The sequence below is a fragment of the Epinephelus moara genome, chromosome 9 (genome assembly GCF_006386435.1).
Source record: "Epinephelus moara isolate mb chromosome 9, YSFRI_EMoa_1.0, whole genome shotgun sequence".
NCBI classification, from domain to species: domain Eukaryota; kingdom Metazoa; phylum Chordata; class Actinopteri; order Perciformes; family Serranidae; genus Epinephelus; species Epinephelus moara.
Window position 1 is genome coordinate 20,474,934 of NC_065514.1, and position 26,371 is coordinate 20,501,304.

The 26,371-nt window shown below is 42.6% G+C and overlaps 1 protein-coding gene across 1 annotated transcript; it reads left to right on the plus strand.

Moving 5' to 3' along the window:
• Positions 1 to 7,210: 7,210 nt before the first annotated feature.
• cplane1 (ciliogenesis and planar polarity effector 1) lies at positions 7,211 to 25,417 on the plus strand. Its single transcript, XM_050053639.1, has 50 exons — positions 7,211 to 7,281; positions 7,652 to 7,789; positions 7,885 to 8,020; positions 8,106 to 8,225; positions 8,306 to 8,538; positions 8,636 to 8,739; positions 8,819 to 8,975; positions 9,078 to 9,181; positions 9,584 to 9,766; positions 10,009 to 10,258; positions 10,373 to 10,555; positions 11,156 to 11,916; positions 12,069 to 12,259; positions 12,435 to 12,515; positions 12,603 to 12,758; positions 13,107 to 13,274; positions 13,355 to 13,586; positions 13,688 to 13,824; positions 13,915 to 14,132; positions 14,212 to 14,376; positions 14,567 to 14,714; positions 14,802 to 14,911; positions 14,998 to 15,147; positions 15,252 to 15,363; positions 15,868 to 16,183; positions 16,275 to 17,399; positions 17,521 to 17,672; positions 17,751 to 17,836; positions 17,923 to 17,987; positions 18,260 to 18,530; positions 18,617 to 18,952; positions 19,046 to 19,663; positions 19,759 to 19,940; positions 20,024 to 20,111; positions 20,208 to 20,292; positions 20,396 to 20,530; positions 20,706 to 20,768; positions 20,886 to 20,971; positions 21,274 to 21,511; positions 21,592 to 21,851; positions 21,969 to 22,053; positions 22,242 to 22,415; positions 22,632 to 22,674; positions 22,790 to 22,921; positions 23,007 to 23,187; positions 23,293 to 23,348; positions 23,423 to 23,590; positions 23,764 to 23,891; positions 24,015 to 24,298; positions 24,400 to 25,417. Exons 2-50 carry the CDS (start codon positions 7,709 to 7,711, stop codon positions 24,553 to 24,555), a joined length of 9,693 nt encoding a protein of 3,230 aa, XP_049909596.1. The 5' UTR covers positions 7,211 to 7,281; positions 7,652 to 7,708; the 3' UTR covers positions 24,556 to 25,417.
• Positions 25,418 to 26,371: the final 954 nt, after the last annotated feature.

A 26,371-nucleotide genomic window follows, 5' to 3' on the forward strand; every position in this document is an offset into this window, starting at 1 on the left:
TCGCGGAAAGACTTAAAGGAGAAGAGCAACTGATTTGGAAGCTTAAAACTAATGCAAGTTTTTAGGTCCATTTTGACTTCTGCACTAATGGATTAGGAAACATACACATCCTGTCTGTGCAGCTGATGTGTTTCTACAGCTCAGCCAATCAGCAGTGCTTAATGCACTCTTAATGGAATCAGGTGTGCAGAAGCAGAGCTGGAAAAAGAGCTGTCACTTGGGGAGAGGGGACTGCCACATAATAAATGAATAGATAGAAATTACAAATAAATGTCCTCCAAATAAAGTACCACAGGTGAAGTCAGGTAAAATGAGACTTTCTTGGTAGATTATCAAGAAAACCACCTAAAAGTCTTCAGACTATCATGAATGTTACTTTTAGAGCTTGTTATGGCTCTCTGCTATATTTCTATACACAAAATATGTTGCCAAGTAAAATATTTCAGGGGCAAATCCATTTATCAGCACATTCATAGCTAAATTATATCATTAATGCAACCTACCTATTCATTTAAAAGATTGTCCAACTTTTCTGCCATGTTTTCCCTGTTTTCATGCTGCCTTTTCCTTGCTGCCATATTGTCTACAATGGAAATGCCTGTGCCCTGTGTGCATGTATTAGTCATGGTAATTCTGGACTATTGTGAATGACACAGCATTGGACTCATTGCACTGTCTTTAATATTTTTTAAGTGGCAAAGAAGTGATGTGACAGGGTGGCAAACAATAGCATAATAACTCTATTTTATTTTATGGCACATAGTAGCCTAAAAACATGCTGGTTTCACTTCAGGAAAATGTCCCATTTTAGCTTAATTTTTTGTCCCATTTTATCTGAATGCAGTAAGTACTCCCTCAAAACCCTCTCCCATAAAAAGTAAAGTGTACTGTGGAAATATTTTGATTCTAAGTCAAACAGTTAAAAAATGTTTCAGCTGCAGTACGTTCTGAGACCAGTGATTTTTTGACTCTCTGCTCTGCCCATTCTAGTTATCTCAATCAAAATGACTGTTTCATGTAAAAGACATTTATAGTAACAATGCAATAACATGTTTGGTGATTGGCAACTAATATTTAAAGAGCCCAAGATGTAAAACCATACTTGTCCCATTTGACCTGATGTCTCAAATTACCTGACTTCACCCTACTCCACTACTTTCCACCACTGATTGGAATACGAGAGCAGACACAATCATAGATACATCTTAAAACAGTGGTTCCCAACTGGTGCACCGCAAGTGACTCGCAAAAGTGTCAAGTTTGTAATAAACACACTTTATTATTAAGTACAATGAATTTAAGGCACAGAGCTTTCATCTTAAAGTGCCGTGTCCTGCTGTAGAGTGAGTGACTATCTGTCAGCCACTTAACAGAGACAGCGAACTAGCTTGACGACATGGCTGAATGCAAGTATGGCGCTGAATATATTAAACTGTGTGGACCTTGAACTAATGACTAAGCAGAAATCTGGACCCAATGGTTGGACCAGTTGGGAACCTCTGCCTTAAAGTAATATGCAATCAAACACAGTGACACCACAAACTGTCGCCTTATGAATACTAAAGCATTGAATCAGCACCTCTCTGACACAGTCTACAAAGCGGATGATACACTGTGACCCCAGAGGCCTGCTGATCCTAAAAACCCTTAAAAATTGACCATGTGTGCAGGTACAGGTTACCCTCATGAGTCTTCACAGACAAAACATAGTATTTAAAAACGTACAGGAAAACCTTTCCAATGCAAATTATTATTTCATGACTAATGTGCCCTGACAGCAAAGAGAAAACTAATTTTACCAAACCTGTCTTTCAGGTTTGAAATATCTCTAAATAAGAGCTTGTCATGATTTGTTGCTGAAAACAAGTAACATCTGTGCTCCTCCTACTAGCCTATGGCAAGTCAAAATGTCAGCTGTGAAGAAGGCCCATTGACCCCACTTCCACCACTGGTATGTCTGATGAGCAAACACAGCTGCACTCACTTCTGCAGGAATAGTTAGAGACATTTTGGGAATACACTTATTAGCTTTCTTGTTAACAATTTGAATGCTATCAATCTTCACATCTAACTCTTGACAAGAAGGCAAATATGTGTACATGTATGGGGAGTTATTTGGCCAGGATCATTTCTTGGCTGGGGTCTTGTTCTTAGACTTGCAGAAGTCACCGTGCCCGGCCAAAAAATAATCCCGCATAATCCCCTCTGAAACCACAAGTTATCATTTTTACACTTCTGTTTTTGCATAGATTTACAATTGACCTGTGGAAAGAGCCAGGCTAGCTGTTTCCCTGTCTTCACTCTGTATGCTAAGCTAAGCTAGCTCCTTGCTGGCTCTAACTTAGTATTTAACTGACAGTTATCAGAGTTGTATTGATTTGCTCATCTACCTTTTGACATGAAAGCAAACAATTGTCAATATTTTACACGCAATGCTGCACTCAGCACTACACTAACAAATCCCCCCAACAAACATGTGATGACGGAAACCATCACTACAAATTCAACCATTCAAATACAGGTGTTTGTTCTTTCCCAAGAAAGACAAGTGAGTGCACACCCAAAGAATTGCAGCAGACGTACTCTGACCCACCGTTGCTGTGAGAAAGAATATTGAATTGTTTCTTTACAGCTTCGTGAGTGTCATTTTTCAGTATGAATGAGACCTGCAGATGGCAAATGAGGTTACCATGCCAACTAATGTCCCTATATTGAACACCAAAGACGGAGATGGATTATTGTTCTCCGGCTGATGGCATGCTGTTGTAACGGCCTTACAGCTTATCGAAATTAAACGGAGTCCACTGTTAGCATGTGCTTGAAGAGCATTATGCAAACATCATACTGATCCTTTGTGGTCAAACACATGATAAAATCTCTACGATCCACACATAGTGATTGTTCAGTTTGCAAGAGGATCACTCAGAAATCCAAACCCAACTGTCACCACCTTATGTGCAGGCATGCTTTATTTAGAGGCAGGCAGCATTCAAATAAATAGTAATTATAGAGTAATTACAGAGTAGACCTTTCCTTTTCTTTCTGATGCAGAGTGGGTGTTGGGAGATTTACAGACATCCTTTAGTCGTAACCTGCTTTTGTGCTATGATCAGTAATTAACAAATTGAGACAAGATTTGTGTGGAAAAACTGTTTACTCCCATTTAGTGATGCAATTAGCTAATGGTATTTTAGGGTAATTTTATTACGTCTCTCCTGATGGGTGTTGTATGACACAGAGAGATTTAATGTCAGAATCAAGTAGAGGATTTATACACTTACTGAGTTAACAAGTAATGCTTTTAAACATTTTATTCATACACTTATAGTCCTCAGTTATGCCATATTTTCCTGTGTAAAGACATTTTACTGCTGAAGATGTCCAAAGTCAGGACTGTAGACTAAGGTCACATCATGAAACACAAGTAAAAGGATTATAATATCTCAACAATATGATACTTTGCAAGAAGAACATACTGTTTATCAGAATCAGAATCACTTTAGTGGCCAAGTTCATGCACACATACAAGGAATTGACTTGGCATTTTGCATTGCTCTCAGTGTACTGACACAAAAATAGACATAACAGCCAGAAACAAGGGCAACAAAGCTGCACAAATAAAGGTGAAACATTGACAGGACTATTACGTACACAAGACTGTGAAAGAATAGGTGTTTATATGAATATTATATCTTACTATATAAGAATAGGTGTTTATATGAATATTATATCTTACTATATAATGACGAAAACTCTGTGTGTGGGTGTGTGGGTGTGTCTGTTCCACGTTTTTCTCCTCACTGACTTGGTCAATCCATGTGAAATTTGGCACAGTGGTAGAGGGTCATGGGAGGATGCGAATGACGCAATATTACATCAATTGGCCAAAGGGGGGCGCTATAGCAACGGATTGAAAATGCAAACTTTGAATGGCCATGTCTCATGCCCCGTATGTCGTACAGACATTTTTTGCCTATATTTGACAGGACGGTGAAGCATGACAGGAAGGATGGGAGAGAGAGAGCAAAGAAGATATGCAGCAAAGAACAAAGGCCAGATTCCAACCCCCACCGCTGCAACAAGGGCTAGCCGCACCTTTCCCATGTGAACTTCCAGTGCGCCCCACTTTTAAGTCAATACAACATATAAAAACTTTAACTATCTGCCTTTCAACGTGCTACCTCAACTACTAATGTACAGTTTTAGCCCACTAACTATCCCACTATTGGCAATGGTACTAGTGTACTTTCAATAAAGCAATCATACTATCAAATTCACAAAAACTCTGTCTGAATACATTGCTCTTCTTAATGGGTTCAGTTGACTATTTAATCTGCAATTTCCTATGACCTGTATCCCAAACACACACCATGTGAAACTGCACATGGGCAACTGTGCACTCAATGGATATGGACTAGTGAATATATATATAAAGCACCAATAACCAACAACAAAAATTATATTTATGTGATGTTTATATCCAATTCAATACTTTACAATCAGGGTAAATAAATTAATATTAAATGGATATAAACATGCACTGGATGATAATGTACATGTTTGTATACTGTACAGCATGCAGGATTTATATAGACAGTAACAGATGATATGTCTAGCAAAAATGTGATCTATAATAGTCTATAATAGGAGCAGAGGATGTCTGGTGTTACAGGGTTATTGACAGTGTATGACTGATTAAATTTTTCATCAGAGTGACGGCCTGTGGGAAGGAGCTGCTCTTGTGTTGGCATAAAGTGCTCTATAGCACCCACCAGAGAGGAGAGGTTGAGACAGGTTGTGTCCAGGGGGCTGAAGGGTCTGCCAATTTCCTGATCCTGGAGGTGTGCAAGTCCTGGGTGGAGGAGGCTGGCATCAGTGATTCTTTCTGCACATCTGTCTGTCTGTTGTAGATTAGTCTATGCACTTCTGCAAACATTTGTAAACTTGTACAAACAGACACACAATGCAAAATCACAGCTACCAGCATACAGTGTATATACAATTGAAACCCTGGACCAAGCTAGATTTTTTTTCGAATTATAAACTCATAAGCATGACAATAACAGTATGGCAATATAACAAACTGGTCACAAAACAATGGGTGAGCTTATGTTATGAATGCACAAAGTCTGTGGGCCTGTAACTGTTTCTCAAACTCTCATCCTCATTATCATCCTGTTTTGGTCATGTCATCATGTCCTCATATGATGTCAAGCTCTCCAGCATGTACCTGGCAGTGACAGTAATAAAGTGCTCCATCTGCGCTTGGCAGGCAGAAGCAAATGAACCAATTAAGGCCTGGTGAAGTCTCCTCTTTCACCTATCGGCTGCTGTCGTCTTCATCATGATGAAAAGGAGAGAGAGCAAGGGTAATTAAATACCAGCAGAGGCCGGGGGGCAAACCTAATAACTCTCTGTAACAAGCCAATAAGAGACCTTATTGCTCTAGAGTTCACACAACCCAAAGCATGTTAATAGTGAAGAGGAGCACTTACTGCACACAAACATTCAGATAGTTAATAGGCCTGCGTGTTCCTCAGAGAAAATTGACCTTGTGGAGAGATATCCGCAACAGCCCAGAGGCAAAGTACAAAAAGCCTCTTATGCCATAGTTTATCTACCACAGTGATCTTTGCTGCTCTAGTCTGAACTGGCTTTCATGTGGACTCAGACACTTTGCTATGCTGGGTGCTTACAGTAGTGTCTGTTGTAGGGTTGCCATCTGCTGGCAAATGTATGCTTGTGCAGAAATACCCTGAGGCACCTGTGAATGTGCAATGCAATTTGTTGAGTGTTATCAGTCTTTTTGTAGTATTAAGCATTGGGCATTGAACACAAAGATCCCCAAACATAATTGCTGAAACATAATATGACAAAGCACACAATTATAGTCCTTTGTTCAAATGCTGGACAGCATTTGTTCATTTATAAAGTCATATTGGGTAAACTCATGCATTTGCACTTTGGTAGAGATCTGACTGTAGTTACAGTCTGAGATCTCCAGATTTAGTCTTGTTGTCTGTTCCATGTACACTGCACTAGGACTGAGCTGGGAAATAAAGATTTAATGTGCTCTGTTCCCCTCACTTGGAATAGCCTTCAAAAATATTGGAAACTACAAGAAGTGGTCTTTCTCCCTTTATTTCACAGCTCTCATAATCAGTTGGTACTTGTCCTTGTACATAGGTGTTTTAATAATTTGACATATTAATGTTTATCTTCTGGGTTTTTATTGTGGTTATTGTTGTTTGTAACTTTTGTATGCTGCTGTGTTTGCCAGGTCTCCCTTGGAAAAAAGATTGTTGATCAAAATAGGACATACCTGGTTAAGTATGGGTCACATAAACATACATTCACAAAAACCCTGACATGCATTAACATTGGCAATGTGAATAGTCCATTAGGTCAATCTAAGGCCAACCCATCCTAGTGTTGTCTCGAAAGGCCTTGCTCTGAAACTCTCTGGGAGGATAAAAAAACAAAAAAAAAACAAAAAAACCACCCAGCCCTTCATTTGGAATATTGTAGGGAATCTGGGAAAATAAATAATAATAAAAAAAATAAGATAAGAAATAAAAAATACAGTAACATAAGAAAATGCACAGGTGAGATGGAAAAAAAACCCTGATGGCTCCTGAAACTGAAATTAAGTTGTATGTACTTATCACCAGTTTACAAATACACAAAATATTATATAATTATATGATATATAATATTGAAAAAAAAAGAACAAAAAAGAAAGGAAAAGATTACAATCTTCAAATAAGTAATTGCCTACGAAAGACCAAGGAAGAAAAAAAGGAAATTAAATACTCCAATTTCCAAACAAGAAATACCGGAGATGATGATCGCTTATATTTGCACTGTTTACATAATCTGTGTCATCACTCATTTACACAGCGCTGTACTCTGTCGAGAGGTTGCATCTTTATTTAAAAGTCAAAAATGAGGAGTGAAAGCGAAGTGAAGCAGAAAAGCTGTTCCCAGAAAACATCACGCCCAGTAAACTACAATAAATGAATACGCCTGTGTTTAAAAATATTAAAGTTGTTGTTTTTTTTTGTAAGGGTTTGGGCCACTGTCATGTAAATAACATTGTATTTTATTTCATTTTATGTCTGTGGTCACATTATTTCCCGCAGGGCGTCGGCTACATCACTAGGTTACAGCGTTCCTACGGCAACGCGTTGAAGCTTCCTCCTAGAGGATCATGGGAAACAATTCTGGCTACTGGAGCAGAGGGAGTTTCGAAATATTTCATGATTAGCTGCGGTAAAACAGGTAATACTGTAGTTATATTAACATTTACACGACCAAAAAAGGTGAGCCCTTAAACGTCTGACTATAACCAATGTAGGTAAAGTGCTCAGGTAAGGCTTTTTGTCGGAACCAATGCTCCGCGCAGTAAACAAAATTAGCTAGGTGGCTAATGCTAGTTAACGGTATGGTTAAGATTTTGTTGATTTAACCAATGGACAGCGTTAGCTAACAACACGGTACTTTGACATTGTCAGTATATGTCACTCTTCTGTTAACATATATACAATTAAGAGTAATATTTCTTACTAACTACGTCGCTAATCAGATTGTTTACAGTGCAACATGTAAAATTGTTGCTTGTCTGCTAACCTTTAACGTCTTGCTTGTCTAGTGAGATCCTGCAAAGCCTCCCATAACCAAGAGTAGGCACCGATGCTGTCTTTTAAACATGGAGCTAAAGCTGGAGGTTGTTTTGTCATCCAGCATCAAACGGAAGAAACCATGGCCGCGATTCTGTTGGCTTGGCAAGGTGAGGACTGTCAAACATTTCAGCCAGAGACACTGAAACTTTGCCTCCCTTGTCAGAGGAACACGACTGTGATCCTGTGTCATGTCCCTCTTTAGGAGAAGGAGTCTGTGTTCCTGTTAGATGACAAACGGATCAGTGAGATCAACATGGTGTCTGGACGCACCAAGAAGAGGACTCCTAAACTCCATCCTTTGCTCAACAGTGTGGTGACAATGGCTTCATCCCACAATGGTGAGTTTAATGTGCAAACCCAAAGCAAAACACAAGTCTGCTGTCATTTCAGAGAGTACATTTGTTGTCTCTTTTCCTTTTCCAGGTATGTGGCTGTGTGGACTTCTGGTGTCAGGAGAGCTGTTTCTGTGGAACAGGGATAAAGACTTGTTGAAGACTGCTGCAGCGGTCCCAGAAGTAGCTCAGATGACCAATGCTGTTCAAGGTATGTGCAGTATATGTACATGTGTAAAGTTACCTGGAAGATGGGGAAGTCTTTGGATTTATGTGTGTATGTTTTCACAGGGAATGTCACAAGACTGTCACTCCAAGTTTCAGGGGATGGAAAGCGTGTGCTGGTGGTAGCCATAACAGGGCAAGTGTTCTTGTGGGAGTGTATGGATGTCAGGGATTTGACGGGGGTTCGAGATGGCACGGTCAAGGGACACTGGGCACATATACAACCCCTTGAAGACTCCATTCTGCCTTCCTCGCAAGACAAAGAAGCATCCCAACACACCATCTTCATCAAGACAGAGGTCTGAATAGAATACATATTTAACATGTTGTCATATGTTTCAGTAAATGACTCTTATTATATTATATCTTATTTTATCTTTCCACAAACTCGCTCAGGTTATGGGTGATGCCTGCTTATCAGCCTTTGTTTTCACATCTGGGAAGAAGCTAGTCCTCACCTGCCTGAAAATTCAATGGGAAGAAGGCCACATGAGAGCGGGGTGAGTGAGCAGGTCTATATAACAGGCAGGGCTCTCACTGGGTGTTACAGTGGTTAAAAGTACGTATTTCTCTTTGTAGCTCTGTGGGATACAGCATACAGTGGGCCACCAAGACATACCCCATGTCTTGTCTCACCCCGCCCTGCCAACCAGTGAAGTCCAGAGGGGCCTTGGTGCCAGCTTTCTCCCCAGATGGCCAACTGTTAGCCATAGTCCTGAACCAGAGACAGCCAAAGGTGAGGCCTATCTGTTTCTTTTTTCACATCTTCATATGTTTTTCCAGGTCTGTCCATCTCTAGAAAATGTGACTCATGATTTGTATTTCCTGTTGAATGCAGGCCACACAGGTCCTCTTTGTGAGCACACAGAATTTTGTCTCAATATCAAGTGGCCTTGGAGGATGTGGAAGCAAGAAAATGGATATCCCCTCTAAATACATAAGGTACAGAAAGCATGTTGGTGTTATGCAGTCATCAGCCAATGTGAGGGTTTAACCTGGGTCAACATCTGCTCAGTCACACTGTCTAAAATATTGCTGGTGAAGCTTTATGACTCATTCTTCACTACTCTAAACAAACATAGTAGTGTCAACAGTGTGTATGCGTTAAGCACGCCATTTCCAGACTGTCTAAATATAAAATGGGAATGACTACCTATCAGCATCACCAGCAAAGACAACAATGTCTGCACAATTGTATCAAGACTGCCAAGATGCAAGACACCAGGGAATGATTGCCACTAAAGGATGTGTTGCTTCACCTGAATGTCATTAGAACCTCTTTCATATCTTTGATGTACAGTGTGTATTTATTTACCAATGTACTTTACATATCTTCTCTTTTAGGTCCTACTGGGTGGGCAGTGTGAGCTGGTCACCAGGCGGTCTGTTCCTGGCCTGTGTTCTGAAGAGAGGCTCCCTTCTTATGTTGGCTCGCCTTGGGGGGCTCCTCACTCTAACAAGCTGTGGTTGCAGTGTTGACTTTGGGCCTGCACACTTCCTACCCCTGCACCCTCTCGTCACTTACCGGTACACATTTGAGACATTTTGCCTCACTCATGAGCCCTTGTTACAATTTATTGATTTATTTGTGCTGATATTTCTTAATTCTTATTCCTCCTCTCTCATCTGCAGTCATCTTTGCCATTGATTTCCTCACTTACACTTTTCCCTATGTGAGCCAATTCATTGCATCTCGCCTGTCTGTTGTCCCAAGAGTTCCCATTATAAATTAATCTACTGATTATGTTCCTGATACTTTCCCTCTACAGGGCACCAATGTCTGCAGGGAAAGCGGATCCCTCTCTGTCCAGCTCTAGCTTGTCTGTGCGGGATGTCCTGAGACAGCGGTATTCCGTGACCTGGCATCCACGGCTAATGTACCTCATTGTGTCTGATGGCTACATGGCCACAGTTATGAGGGTGCAAGATAGGCCTTCTCCTGCCCTGTTGCTGAAAACACTTCTAAAGGACGCAAGCAAGGACCTTGAGAAGGCCAGTCGGATACTGGATAAATCACAGGTGGTAACTCAGGGACTTCTAGAACAGGGATCTTACTTAGCTTCCCCTTTTTTGTACTCTCTGCAGAGCTATTCTTGACGATACAGTTTTCTCATTACATTTTCTTATTTTCAGATACATGCGAGGGCATGGTTGGAGTCCTTGTCTTGCCTGAATCTTGACAGCACCCTTGTCACATGTGGGCCCAACACCGCAGACTCTGTCATTTCAGCAGCTACAGATGGATCCACTTTGCCACCTTTCCTGCAGGATCAGGGGACATTGGGTGGTACCAAGGAGCTTCTTGAAAAAGTACAGGTCAGTCAAATAGTGTAAACTAGAAAGGTATAGCTTTAGATTTCGGGTTTTGTCAGTGGACTACATACACTGACTGTGGCTGCGTTTACATGAAGGTAAAAAGCAGAATATAAATCAGGTTTCTCACCCATCCCTATCATTTTTTTTTTTTACCAGCATTGACATATTATCACTGTCTTAAAGGTTATAGCCCATTGTCTCATTAAAAAAGCAACTTTCTCTGCTATATGGACATTTTAATGCCAGATTACTGCTAACAATGACTATCAAATTACGATAGTGCATCTGATAACCTATTGTGATGATAGCCTGCCAAAATTTCCTGTTACTGGTACGAAAGTTGGAACCATCCAAAAAATGTTTTCACCACCAAGGTTCAGTCTGATCTGTACTGACATCACCTCTTTTTGTCAAACCAAGATTTGGCTTTTTGGTCCAGAATGTGGTCCAAGTGAGTTTTAACATTTGTAATTTTGGTTTAACTCAAACTGAAAGTCTTAAAGTCTGGACCAAATGAGTTAGGTGTGAAAGGGCCCTTAGTTGCTTACTTTACTTATCTTACCTGTCTTTAACCCGCTGCTTGTTTGTGTGGCTTCCTAGACTTTCTTTGAGGATGACTCTGATGTAGACGGACCTCCTGCTGGTTCTCACATGGAGGATGGCGGACGTCTAGAGTTTGCCTCAATGTTTGACACACTCCACGCCCTGGACACAAGGACCAACACTAGCCCAGATTTTGATAGGGACTTTTGTGATACAGAGAGGAAGACACCTCGTCTTTATCGTGAACTTGGAAAAATCCAGACTAAGCTGTTAACAGCTTGGGCGTTTGGCATGTCTCTCGGAAACGCTGTGGAAAACAGAACTCGTCTGCTACAGCACACCCTCTACTGTGTGGTGCGACTTGCTGCTCTACTCCATCTGATCCCCAGCTCCGAGAACACAGGGAAGACAAATATCTCGGTTTCTCCTTGCCTGCTGCACCTTCTCAAAGCCCTTCTGTCTTTTCTTCCCTGGGATAGCAATCACTCAGATGGGCCATGCTGCCTGGGGCTGGTGGTGGAGCTCAGTAAACGGCTGATTCGCCTCCTGCTGACCCCTCACCCTGAGTCCCACCAGACTGGTCACTGTCAGTTATCTTCTCATAGTCTATCGTCCGTCTTGCATGTCTTGGAGCTGGTCTCTGATTGTCTTGATCACACCTACAGCCTGCAGCAAAAAACTGTCTGGTCCTCTGCAGAGAAGGAGTCACATCTCTGGTCTTCCGATGCACACTGTGTGCCTCTGTTACAGCATGAGAAGGAACAGAAGTCCAGTTTTGTACGTCAGGCACAATCTGTTCCCCAGCGACCGTCTAGCAGGTACAGACCATCTCTCTGGCTTTTTATTTGTTTTTAATTGTCCATTATTTATTGCTGTGGATCCCAACCTTAGTCATTGCATGTCATGTTTTGCCTGGAATTTAAATTTGTCACAAAGTCCAACAAGATTGATGATTTTCCTTTTTGACCAGATTGTTTGGAGTGTGGCAGTGGGTTTACAGGATCACCCTGCAGTATATGGAGGAACTGAAAAGCTTTCAAGGCTGTGATGGCTGGGAGGAGGAACAGCAGCAGTTGTCCGTCATCATGTCCCAGATCCAAACAGCTTTGCAGGCTACAGGAGAAAGGCTAGAGGAGGGTCCTGCACTGCTGAGTTACCCAGGTCTGTAGCAGAAGGACTAATTATCTAACTTTAATAATTGTACTAGCTACAGGAAGTAAACTGGGGAGTTTAAATCAAATCAAACCGAATGCAAAACAATGTATCTGTGGCTCAGGTCAAAAAAAGACTTAGAGTTAAACATGAATGTATCTACTACTTCCCTCCTCTCCCCAAGGTGAACACCTTTTCCTGTTTGGCTCATACCCTAAAAGTGCTGATACATGGCGGTCACAAATTTGTGAGGAGAGTAACAAAAGTGAGAACCACTGCTTACATTTTTTCATTTAAGTACACCACATGCTCATTATCAGTCTGAAATAGTAATCATAAATCTTTCCATTAGGCTCTGATCGTGGTGTTTTCAAGGAGACACGGCTTTGTCTGGCACTCCTATACAGTCTGTTATCCCAGTACCGTCTGAGAGAAGCTCAGGAGTTGGGGGACCACATGGCCCGCCTGATCCTGCACAGGGCCGGACACCAGAAAGAAAGCATAACAGGTCAGCAATGGTCCATAATTATTCAGTCTTGTAGAGGTGAGTTATGGCCAAAAATATTTTTTTGTTATGGGGACAAAGAGACATGTCCTCTCTTATGCTTTATCTGGTTAATCTATTTCCAACATCTCTCTGGATTATGAATGTAGTAAATGGGGGAGTTGTCCGTCCTTTTGGCACTTATCACTCTGAGAAGAATGAAATAATCCAGCTGCTAGAAACTTAGATCTTGCTCCATGATGATCAGTAGTTTGACACAGTTACTGCAGCACACTGTGCTTCATCACAAATGACCTCATTCTCAGTCTCTGTAGTTAGTTATAAGCTCTGCTTTTATGCCCTGCACTGCAGCAGACTCTCTTCCCTGCCCGTGGCTGCCGATGGACCTTCACAGTGACACAGCTTGTGCTGTGGTTCAGACCCTGGGGAGATTCATGGCCTCTTACTTCACCAACCAACCCCTCTACATCCTGCCCCCTCACCGTGTTACCGTCTTGCCTCCACTACATCTACCTCATGGTGTGTTTCTATAATTTTTGCTAGATAAAAATATATATTTTTTAAGTTTTATTGCTATTAGGTAATATGGTCTTTTTCAGCCCCCACGGTTGGACGCTTGGTGCCACTGTGTCAGGAGGAGGTGGCTAGGGCAGTGCGACAGCAGCAGCTGTCAGAAGTATGGACAGTGGACTACGCCCAGGACCTACTCCTGCTCGGGGGTCTGCTTCCTGAGACTGTGTGGTTGGCTTATCATCTTGGGGACTGGAAGACAGCAGCCTCTCTGAGCTTGGCGTATACAAATTACTGCGCCGACCACTTCGACTTCACTCAGTCAGTTTGAAAGCATACAGTATATTCACTAGAATAAATTCAATTTCAAACTTTTACCATGTTTGTTTTCACGCACATCTCAATGACATCTTTTATGACAGGCTCAGGAGGAGAGAGCTCCACCTCCCAACAGCTTTAGAACCAGACAGCATTTTTCAGGCTGAGTTGAAGTGTCTTCTTGGCAATAAGTCTGACTCCCAAGAGCCCAGAGATGAAGATGGTGACAAGAGCTTTACAGGTTGGTGAGATCTGACAATGGTAAGAGGACCACAATGCATGTAGCACCATTTAATTGGAATCTATGCTTTGTCTCCACTTCTTTTACCAGACCCTTTGGAAGGAGAAGACTGGGATTTGTTGCAGGTTTCCATACAGGAGATTCTGAAGGCTTCAGTCATGGCTGGAGTGAATGTTATGTCATCACCCTTGTCCTCCTTGCTGGACACAGCCAAAGACCTGTGTTCTTGTCTGCCTGCCTTGGTTCCCAATGGACTGTATCTGCCCTCGCCACCTCTTTATTGCCCTCAGCCTTCCCCCAACACACAGGTACGTAACAGCAGATCAGCTTTTACAAACAGTATGAACATATAAATTATAACATTAAATGTGTGTGTCTCATGTTCAGGACCCAGTAGGGACAATGGGGCAGTTTGCAGAGGTTGCATCACGTCACAAAGTGTCTGGAGTTCTTCAGAGATTACTGTTACTTCTGAGATCTGCACGTTGTTGCCATCCTGCTGCTCAGTGGTACATCAGTAATCTGCGCCGTGCCAGACACGTACTATACAAGGTACTTTCAAAGACTATGGGGTTTTGATTTGGTTTAATAAGAGAATTGAAGGTCCTCAAGTATGGCTTACAGTTTGATGGCGATAATCCAGTTTTTCTAAAGAAATGCTGTTTTTTCATTTTACCATACTTTTTTTGTTTTATCATGCAAAAAAGAAATAAGTAGTGCAAATATCTGATGATGTTTTCAGATCAAGAAGAAGTACTCCTATCCATCAGCCACTGAAGAAGAAAAGGCTTTCCCAGAGGGCCTGATGAAGTTCGTCACCCGCAGCGGATTCTTCAGACGGGGGCCTAACAAAGATGGTCACCTGGACCCTGACACCATTCAAACTATAAGTAAGACGCCACTCATAGTGAATTTTGGTCATCATAATCAATGATGTACTTTCAAATAGTGCTTATTGACTATATTTTTCCTACAAGTCTGTTTCAGGGAGCTGTGTGGTTTATGCTGGATGCTTCATGTCAGGGACCAGCTCTCCATTTCCTGCAGGAAGTATCAGGCAGCCAGACAGCATGGTGGAGATGAGCAGGTATTCCATTTGTGTTTGATGACATGTTTATGTATAAATATGCCCATTAGGTCCTGTAAATATCTGTGTGTATTTGTGTCCCGTAGATCCCTGGTGGTTCAGAAGTGAGAGCTACCTGTGTTGATGCTCTCCGCTGGGCCTGTCGCTTCCTGCCTTTCTCTTGCTTTCTCAACGCTGAGGAGATCCTCCAGGACATACTGCTCAGCCTTGTGTCTGAACTTCCTCCCCTCTCTCTGGTGACTTTTCCATGCCCTTTTCTTACATAAACAGTGCTTATTGAAGTGAAATAGAATGACCTTGAGTGAATAAAATTCTCATCCTTGCTTGTTCCTCTTTGTAGGTGGCAGATGCGCTGGTACGTGCCTTCCCAGAGGAGGAAGAGTCTGTAAGAGTCGCTCTGAGAGAAAAGTATAACTCACTGCTGCAGAGGCTGAGGCGATGCAATGTCCTTGGTACGAACACTTCTGTTTTAAAATAATTGCTTTGAAGCACTATACAGCACTTCTACTGTAGAAATGTCACTTTTTAGAGACTGATTTCTTTATTTTGAAGAAGCTGTGTGCGACATTCAGAGCATCAATATAGCAGCAAACCACTAGAGTTATGGCCTCCGGAGCAGAGATTGAAGTCACGCTACTGCTGTCTGTTGTATTCTGCAGCTCTCTGTTCTTTGTGGTAGTAGACGGACAGTCCTCGCATGCATTTGTGTCCCTGTGTGTGTATCCCACTGGCTAGCTTATTGGCGTCGCTCTGCATTAAGCTTGTACGGCGGTTAGTGCTTATAATGCTTTCCTGACTCGTGGTGGTGGAACAATGTTGTCACCGAAGCGTAGCACCCATCCTCAACACTCGGTGTATTCCTTTAAGTGAGGGATGTAGGCTGATTTTACTTATTGTCCACGACTCCTTAAACATATGTTATAAGTGTCAGTCTATGTTATTCCATTTGCTTCTAGAGGGGGAAAAAGAGGAGGTGAACGAGTTGATGATGATCGTCATTCAAGACAAATTCAGGCAGAGGAGAAAACATCTTGGGCGTTTGACGAGGCATCTGGCGCCCCCTGAACTCCATTTGTGGGAGAAGGAGGAGGAACAGGAAGACAGGGGAAGCAAACACGGGATGGCCGTGTGGAAGCAACTCTCACTGGGTACAAGTCTGAGCACCAGCACCTTAACTGACTTTGGGTTCCCCCCAGTTTACAGCGATGGAGACACAGTGGATAATACATCTGAGGCCGTCTCTCCTGAAATGCACAGCAGAGCCACAACAAGGTAGCCAGCGTGGAATAGTTGCAGTACCATTACACTGAGGTTTCATGTATATGTGTTGTGCCTTATTCTGTGCTCTGTGTTGTTTTTTTAGCAGGAGCAAAAAAGCAAAAACAGCAAGAGACAGAGAACATGCAAAGAAGACTGCTGTTAAGATTGAAAGCGTCATCAAGGAGGAGAGTCACCCAGACGATGCCAAGGAGAATGAGCAGCCCTCCTTACCAGTGGTTGGCACCTGGGAGTTTGAGCTGGAAGATGACGAGTATCTAAATTTCCTGGAGCTCTTCCTCAGCTATGTGCTAGAGAAGGACAGTGCGGATGGAGGGGATTCAGGCAATGAACTTCCTCTGTTGAGGGGCTTCTCCTCCCAGCTGAGGGAGAGAGAGTTGCATTCTCTCACCTTTGACGTGCTCACAACTATTCATCGCCGCCAAAGAGATGCGCACCATCCAGCCAGAAAACACGTGGGCAATGATCCTCCAGTGTTCAGAGCCGGCTACTGCTACAAGCCTGTCAAACAAGGTGCAGCAACTGATATGCAAACTTCCTCCGTCTGGAGTGAAGCACCCATATCCAGAGCTAGCCTCTCTGTCAGTTCTCTTCCTGGGCTAAGCACAGGCAGGCGTAAAGGTTTGTTTGGGCTCCGACAGCAAAGCAGTGTGCATTCAGGCCAAAGACTGAAGGGGGGACACTATGGATCTGATACTAGTCCTATTCGAAATGCCATTACCACAGGGCAGCAATCAGAGAGCTTGAAACTTGGCTCCTCAACTTCTGTTGAAGCCGTGATTGAACTTCAGCAGGGCCTAGACCCTAAGCTAGAGGCTCAGTTTCCAAAACTTGGCAGGCTGCTGGAGTGGATGGTCCGCTGGGCTGATAGGAGGGTGCTGCTAGGACATCATGGCAAAAAGAAGAAAGAGAAGGGAGGAGGAGTTGGAGGCACAGCTGATGAAGGAGTGGTGATCCGTGTCAAAGCCTCTGCGCCTGCTGTCCTCACTTCCCTCAGCTTGCTGGAGCGTAAGTACACTGCTCTCCTCGGGACAGACCGCTACAATGCTCACATCCAAGTTCCAGAAACACAGTGGACTGTAGCTCCCATGCTGCGCCCTGAGGTGGATAGGAAGCTGGAGAGAGAGAGCAGTGTCGATACAGGCTACCCTGGATCAGCCAACACTCCCATCATTGGTCTTGATCAGAATCTACAACAAGAACTGTCCATGTGAGTGCCCTATTTATGGTGGTTTAATATTGGGCTAAATCTAGCTCAGATATATCAACCAACTGATGGCGATATAACAAAAATGTAGCAGCAAAACATTTTTTACTGTGTTTCCCTGCAGTGGTTCTTCTACAGATGAACCAGAGGAACTGACATTTCACAGGACACCTCTCCCTAACGACCAGGATCAGCTGACCTTTGATGCTCAGCAGAGACAGTCCAGTTCACAACAACCATCTCTCGATGACTTGGATGTTACACCTGAAAAAGAAGGTATATCACTAAGTTAAATTGGATCCTCAAAGTTGCTGTAATGCAGAGAATGTGAATTAACGTGTTTGATATTTGTAGGCAAAAGTAGTGAGAGTGATGGCTTGGAAGTGTCGTCCTCTGTTTCCAATGGGAACATCTCTGGAAACATCTGCACACCTGAAACGGTGAATATTATCTTCCAGGATTCCCATTCTTCATACATATCGTCAGCTTTGTCAAAACACAAATAACTTATTTTTGCTCTTTGCAGAGTTTAAAGCTCGCAGACCTGGACCTCTCAGAAAGTGCTGAAGACGTGTCCAGTTCCAGCTCTCTGTGAGTTTTTAATGTAAACTTAATAACTTTGCATCTTTTCTCCATTAGTGTCGTAAGTTAGTGCCAAAATTATGGCAGAATTCTTTGAGATTTTTAGCCTTATTGTGTTATGTAATGTTAATAATAGTTGTTTTTTACTTATATTCTTCCACATTACACTATGACATTATAAAAATATAATGAAGCACAATCCCTGCTGAGTTATTTCTACAAGCCTCAGGCCAAAACAAACAAAATCTTTATTGGCATTGTCGTTTGTTTTGTTGTTTCAGCCACAGTGATTCTAAAAGCCTACAAGCCCCCCTGCACTCAGAGCCCCAAGCTCCTCCTACTGTACAGCCTGAGGCACAGGTCCATGCAGAGCCGTCTGGTTCCACTGGAGTGCTGCTCCCCGACACACCTGTGGATCCTCCAAGCGCTCAGCCACAAAGCTCCACATCTGGTGACCCCCCTGCGGATTCCACAGCCCCTAATCAGCCATTATCTGCTCAGACTCCACTAGTGCAACAGCGTCTGGGTGAAGACTTATTCAGATTGGTTCAGGTAAGAAGAGACTAACCACAAAAATGTCTGGAGTCAGGTGACTTTCAAGATTGAGTTTGATCTGAAGTGTTTTTGTTTCATTGCAGAATATCAACTACATGAGCCTGATGGAGGTTTTGGGAGCTTCGTTTTCTAACCTTCAACTTGCCCAGCAGAGCTCTTCCATGGCCCAGTCTAACATCAGCACCTCACAACCTCATGTGCCATCATCTTACGTGACTAATTTCATCCCTCAACCAAATGCCAACATGCCAGTGCCATCTCAGACACAAGCATTCGTGCCAAGTTCAAGATCCAACAACCTTCAGCCCCATCAGGCCCCTAGGTGTATGTTTACAGACCAGAGCGCCATCCAGAGCTCAGGGAAAACCTCCCCAACAGGTGTCCAGCATCACACCACGTCCACTGCTAATAGTGCAGGAGTAAGTTATCAGAAGTTTTCCGTCAGGTTGTGTCACATTTTGCTTCTATGTAAACAATAACTAAGCTGAATACAACTTTTATTTCTTCTTCAGGAAATGCAGCCACTTTCTGTCCAGGCGGTGTCACCAGAAATCCAGTTTATGGAGAGCAGGAGGTTGATCCCACCTTCACAGGGGCTTCTGGCCACTACTGACACCAGCCACACTATTCACAGCGCCCCCGTATTACTGCCCTCTAATGACAGCATACAAAGGGACTCTGCTCCCCAGGTCTTCGGCTTGAAGTTACTTCAGCTCCGCCGTCCTCCATTGCCCCAGCAGAGTGCGCCACACCATCCCCAAGGCCCCCAGGTGCTACAAACGACAAACCCTGCAACTGTGGAATCCCATCAGTATAAGCTAAAACACAACCAAACTGTCTCAGTGCCAAAAAGACAGCTCAGTTTTAATACAACTCCGATGAACTCTCAACCCAAGAGTCAGATTTCGGACAGATCCAGGGGGCAAAGCTTCACCCTACTTCCTCCTGCTCATACACCTGCACCAATGGAGGGCCTTCGTCTGCTGCGCTTCGAGCCTGCTCCACAAAGCAACACCACGTTCCCCAAACTACCCATAGCACCTTCCTTCAGGCCCTCTTCTGTCATTGCAGCTCCGAGGGGAGAAGCACCTATGATCAAGCTTCTGCATATAGAACCTGGACCACAAATGGCAAGCAGCACTTCCGTTATTTCAAGACTGTAAAGTGATGTATCATAAAATCTTGCATTGTAGTTTACAAACAGATATATCTGTCTCTGCCACAGATGTTACCCGAGGCAGCTCCTTCAAGCCAAATGGCCCGTCTCATGTCCATGGAGGAGTTGACAAGTTCAGCGATGGGGAGGCAGAATGCTGAAGAGGCTCGACTGCGGCTGCTCAGAGTGGACCCACCTATTGAAAGCACTAGAAGAGCTACCACTCCCCCCACCTTAAACTCCAGCAAGAGGCAATCACATTTACGTTTTCATGCTATTGACTTTCTTTTTTTAAGCTGATAATTTTACTCACAATACACTGTGTTGTTTATAGACGGAAGAGGAGAGAGGAGAAGGCAGAGAGGGGAAGAAAAGCGGAGGTCACATTCAGACCAGATGAGTCTATCATCCCTACACAAGAGGTAGAGCAGTATTACTTTTAATAAGAAGTGTTTTGTGATGCTACTCCTCCTTAAGTGTAATTTCACTGTCATTTGTTTGTTCCAATATATCTCCAGCCAACAAATGAGCTTGTAAACAAGGAACCTGCAGCTGCAGAGGAGACCACCCCTGAGCAGGATGTTCCCAATTTTGCTCAATTTGGTTGGTGTCAGTATACAGTATAATTAAGGTCATGACCGGACACTTTGAAATATTATAATTCTATTGATCTATTGTTTTTTTCCCTCTTATCTCTGCCTCCCAGGGTCCTTTGATTCTCTGCTGACTGGTCAGAGATTATTGGACAGGGCCGTGTCCACGTCAGCTGAGCTCCATGCCTTTGCTTCCACACATAAAAGACCCCCAGAGTGCCATGATGCTTTCACTAACACAGACCCAGGTGAGATAGTTTGCATTACAAGTTATGCCATGTTGATACTGTAATAGTTTTGGACTGCTGTAATATTATTACACAGTTGTAGTTGAATTTCTCTGTTTTGCCTGGGTTGTTTCAGATACATGTTTTCCATATTCTAGATTCTGAGCAAGTAACATGTTGATTGTTTTTTTTTTAGCTTGTCCTCCCGCACTCGTGGATAAAGCTGTGTCTGCCTCCGTGCCTGCTAGTAGCCCTAAATGTAAGTGGATTTGATATCTCAGGAACAAGGATAACACACTGCTTTTTTTATTTGTTGGGCATATAATGAAGAGTTAAACATTGTGTGTTTGTGTATGTGTGTGTTTTCTCCACCCAGCACAAAGCTCAGGGAATCTGCAGTTTTTCAAAGAGCGCCTTGTTCAAGACAAAGAGGAAACGCCACAGGGGCTAGGGCAGAATCTGGTAAGAGGCCAGACACACAAGTAGCACTTTTCCATGCCTCGGTTTGGCTTGGCGCGTCAGCCGAGCACAGCAGGGATTTGCATCACCATACAACAGGGCTACCCACTTCATGGTGTGGCTTTAACTGATGACGTGCCTGTCTTGAGTCAATGATGGTTAAAAGTATTGCCTCTTTAGCACTGTTGTCATGTAGTTACCTAGTCTCCATACTTAATGTTCCAATTCATGCATTTGAGCAGGATTTAACTTTGATTGATGGACATTTTACTTCACTTTTCTCTGTTTCTCTGTCTTTGTCTCAGGGTCCTGGTGGCCGCCAGTTCATAAGTGTTTTGGATCTAGAAGACAAAGTCCTGCATCAGGACTTGCCTCGCTGTCTCAGCCCAGAAGTACAAGATGTACCTCCCCTTCGCCCTCCTTCACCTACCTCTGCTCAGCTTCATGTACTTGCGACTTCAGTTATCAGGAGTGCTTCTGCTGCTGCTGATCCACAACCAGCAGTCACAGTTCCAGAGGACTTCCACTGGAGACCGCACACAGGTCTTTATATTGTCTAATGCAGGTATCACTTTGTACTGAATACAGTGAGGTCTAAATATCTGTTGTACTGAACACTCTAGGTGTCCCAGAGGAGCTGCCGTCACCCAGCCACATTCAGCCTGGCAGGGATCTAGAGAGAATCACTCCACAAGATGTGGTAGATGAACCTGACTCTGAAATCTGTCAAGCCATAAAGACCCAGAGCACTCAACCTCACAGTGCCTCATCCACACCGCCTACAGTTTGGTTCTCCTCCCGCCTTTCAGAGCTGGACGCTCAGCTGGCTGCTCTACAGAACATTGCAGACTATCTGGAAATGGACTTTACCAACTCCAGGATGGTATATAAGCATGTTGCTTCTCATTATATTTCCTGATTTTTATTAGTAGTGACACCCAAATATACAAATTGTCTTTTAGAGTTGACATTAAAATGCAATTTATTGTTCTTTATGTAGCTGGTGAACACTATTGAAAAGCTGACACCAGTCTTGGCTCCTGATGTGAGGAAAAAAACTGTCAGACTGTCTGTTCCACAGGAAGGTATGACGTAAAACTGTTCTTCTGTAATAAAAGCCAAAACTCTTTATGTTGCATTTTAAATTACAAAGCAAATCCTCGAAATTTAGATACAAAAAACAAAGTTGCAGGTTTAATTGAATAATAAATAACTTGAATATTGTTTGAAAAAACTCTATAAGACATTCATGCATATTCTCTGTCTCTAACAGCATGGTTACCACAACTGAACCCTTCAGCTCACCTGGATACCTGTGAGGAGGAGGAGGAGGAGGAGGAGGAGGAGGAAAATCAGGAAGAAGAATATGAGGTTCATAACGACTCCTGGGCTCACGAAAGGAGGCCTGGTCACCATGCTGTTCCTTCCTACTTTCACACCCCACGGAGTAAGGATGCAATTTACTTAAACGCTTCCTAAACATTTCTACTTCCGTAAACAATTTCCACGTATCTTGGCAAACTGCACTTCCTAGTTGATGAATAATTATTAAAATAGAAATGCAGATGCATACTTTATTCTTTTATAGTCAGATACATGGATATTTTCTCAGTAGTCATAATTTTAAAAGTAATTATTTCATCTGTTTGTGTTGCTCCCACAGAAATGAAAGATCAGCTGATTGAAGCATCTGGAATATCTCCTGAGTAGGTTTAAGTACATCAGAAGTGTTATGATGCCCATTATCTGTTGTAGATGTGCAAACCTCACTGTAACTTCTCCTACTTCCCAATACTCTTCCCTCTACCTGTCCATCTCTAGACGTGCAGATGAGAATCTGGGTCAGACTGGGTTATCCGATACAGCCGAAATCCTAGACGAGTTGGTGAGGGAAGGCTATTTATCCCTGACTGACCTGGATTTGTCCAATTCACAGACTGCACCACATAGCAGGTATGGTACCTACTAAAATTCGGTCCAAATGACTACTGAAACAGCTATGATTTATGACTGAGCTGGAGAGTAATGTGACCCATAGCAGGCTGGAGCAGCAGCAGAGTAGCTGGATGTCGCAGAAACGTGCTCCTCCAGAGGAGGAGAGGAGAGAGCTGAGGATCTGGATGAGAAGGAAACAGAGGGAAAGACTGGCTGTTTATCAGAAACACAGAGAGAGCCTGAGGGAGAGGGAACACAAACCTTTTTCTACCTCTGGAAAAGTGGTGAGATGTGTTTGCCTCTTTATTAGAACTGATAATCCATTGTATGCTCTTATTGAAATATTCTATCCACATTGTTGTTGACGTTACCTCTGTGTGCCTCCACAGAAACCAACAACCAAGAATCGAGCAACCATTTGGAGAACCAGGGAGGAAAAAGAAAAGTATGTAACTGTTACATTACCTGTGCACAATAAACATGCATGTGCATTACTGTTATTTCCATTTGATGTAATAGGTTCATGCTGCTGGAGCAATACAACCAGAGGACCCGTGAGGCCTGTTCTTTGGCCAGTGAGTTTCCCACCAATCCTCCAACCCTGCTCATTTCTTCAAAGACTGAAGTTTCACCTGCACGCTTAACTACACGACCCAACTCTGCTCCACCCTCTGGTAGCACTCACAGGTATCCCCTGCAACAGTTATCTGACCAGGATCTTTCTCGTTAGATAATAACTGCACTCTGATCTAGCGTCTGAACAAGGCATTAATCAGATTTTGTACAGGGTGTTCATTCTAAACATCTGGAATTGGCTGATTTGGTGATGGAGGTAATATCTTTTCATCTTTTTCATACAGTGTATCTGCTAATGATAAAAGAAGTAGTAAGTCAGGACAAGCTCAACCTCACCTTCGTCCATGGACTGCTGAGACACAGGGACTGCCTTCAGAGGATTACCGCAGGAGACTGGGACTACATAGACCAGGTATCATTAATTATATTTTACTACATTGCTCACTGAGATGAGCCTGTAGATGTGTTTTTACTCTACTGTCCAAACCATGTTAAATTCACTTAACTTGTTTATGTTGTGTGAATTTTGTGTTAGTTACGTCTCTGCCAAGGGACCGACTGTCTCAGCTTACCAGACGTGGCATGCTCACACACACAAAGAGCCACACTAAACAGCAAACAGCCAGCCAGAGTGAGGAAAGGCATGTCGGACACCAGAGAAAGACAGGGCCGAACAGAGGTCTTTCACCAGGGACTGCTGCAGGGAGAGGGATCCTGAGGGACCAGACAAGGATGGAAGAGAGGGAAGAGGGGAACCTTTGGGAGCCCACCTCGGAATTGAATAGGCTGCTGGGCCCAGAGGAGTCAGAGTCTAACATAGTAAGACTCACATTCATCACATATTAGCCTACATCTGGGAGAACTGTAACTACATTATTTGGTTTCATGTCCAGTTTCATACACTGTTGTACACTTGTCAGGTTTTGGCTGGACTGCTGGACGAGCAAGATGATGGTGCCAGAGCTGGTGTGTCAGCGATGGACTGGCTGGACAATCTTTCCGACACCGCCAGCAGCAACCTCAGTAAAATAGACTGGGCGGCTATCGAGAGGATGGTGGCTGCAGAGGACGACTGAGCTGAGTCTCTCAAGGAAAGGAGAGGAACAGTGCCACGTTGTCACTTAAGTGGCTGTTTTATTACTGGGGAAAAAACACTTCTTATATTTTATGTGCCTATAAATATAGTGTAATTATAATATATCTAATTTTAATTCGAATATATTTAATTTGTAAAACAATATCTGTTGCACTGACATCTGCAATGATGTCCTCTTGGAATTTAGGTTTAGCCATTTGTGCATAAAGTTTTCTACATTTGTAATTTATTTTTGTACAGATTTGACAGTTCCAACTATTAAATATGTGGATCTAAGCGTTGCAAAGCCGTTTCATCCCATTATTTTATTGCCTTACACAAAGGATTTTGTGGTCAAACCATAAACTTCTCCTACATGAGACAGATCACATGCTGTTTACCAGTCTTGTGTTCATTAAAATCATAGACATATAAACAATCTATATAGATCTTTATTATCTTTATATATGATCCAAACACACCCACGCCTGCTTTTAAAACTGAAACAAAGTGATACTGTGTAAAGGTCCATTTTTTAATCATGTTAACTGAACTTTGCTTTGGTGTTAACACTCTAAACAGAACTTTATCTAAAGCTGCAAAACAGTTGTCCACTTTTAAAACACTTGGAAGGCCCTGTATCAACTGTGGGGATGCCTTCAAAACTTGTGTGTGCAAACAGAGTGTGGTGTGCCTGATGTGCTTTCTCGATGGCTTGCATCATGTACAATTATAGGAATGCCTTATTTTTATTTCACCTTTTATGTTTTTTTCTTTACTTTTTCTCTCCTGCACTGATACAAAGGATTTTCTTCTTCAGCACTTCAGTTGATCTTTCGAAATTCTCCAGGTCTTCAGATAAATAAAAATAATCCCATAACAACTTCAGTTTCTTCCTGAATGCAAGTTTTGCAGATTTAATGCACTGGGACATGCCCTTCTTTCCTATATGTCTGTTCTCAACATTATATTTTCCTCCTCCTCTGTATCCATCCACCACATTCTTGTTTTCTTCTCCATATCCATCCGCTATGCTCTCTTCATCTTCTCTGCATCTATCCACCATGTTCTCTTCTCCGAATCCATCCACTGTGACTTCCTGGTCAAGAGCAGTGTCCCGCCACTATTGCTGTGCAGATATTGTTCTGAATGGTGTGTTAGATGGGAAGTGGAGCTTATATTGCTGACATATCCCCATGTTGGCTGCCTTGGTAATGTTTTAATCTGCTTTTGATTCTATACAAAGATTGCACTGAAGTGATGTAGGATGGAGACAGTTGTAATAGGCCTACATCAAATCAGTTTTTTTTTTGTATAAAAAGATTAAGTAAATTAAGTCAAGTCAAGTTCAACTTTATGGTCATTTCCACATACAGAGTACATGGGAATGAAATTGCGCTTTCTCCCAACCAAGGTGTCATCATACATGGACAAATATGAATATACATATCACACAAGTACAAAAATATAAAGATAAAATGTTTAATATATATATATATATATACATGTATATATATGCACATCACACATATATACATATTCAATTGTTTGGAATTTTGTTATATATATATTACATTATAGATACATTAATATTCTAAATCACAATTTGCCTCAGAGGGCTTTACAGGTTATGACATCCCTCTGTCCTTAGACCCTCACAGCGGATGAGGAAAAACTGAGGAGGGATCCCTCTTCCAGGACCGACAGATGTGCAATAGATGTCGGACAGGAGCAGGACAGAGCAACATAATACATTTACAGTAATCCATATGACAAAATTAAACATAACAAGAGTCAGAGACTGAGAAAGAAACAGG

Coding starts and splice junctions, on each gene's coding strand:
- cplane1 (XM_050053639.1), top strand. CDS start 7,709: ATGGAGCTAAAGCTGGAGGTTGTTTTGTCATCCAGCATCAAACGGAAG. Junction 18,531..18,616: donor ACTTATTCAGATTGGTTCAG/GTAAGAAGAGAC, acceptor GTTTCATTGCAG/AATATCAACTACATGAGCCT. Junction 19,664..19,758: donor TAGAACCTGGACCACAAATG/GCAAGCAGCACT, acceptor TCTCTGCCACAG/ATGTTACCCGAGGCAGCTCC.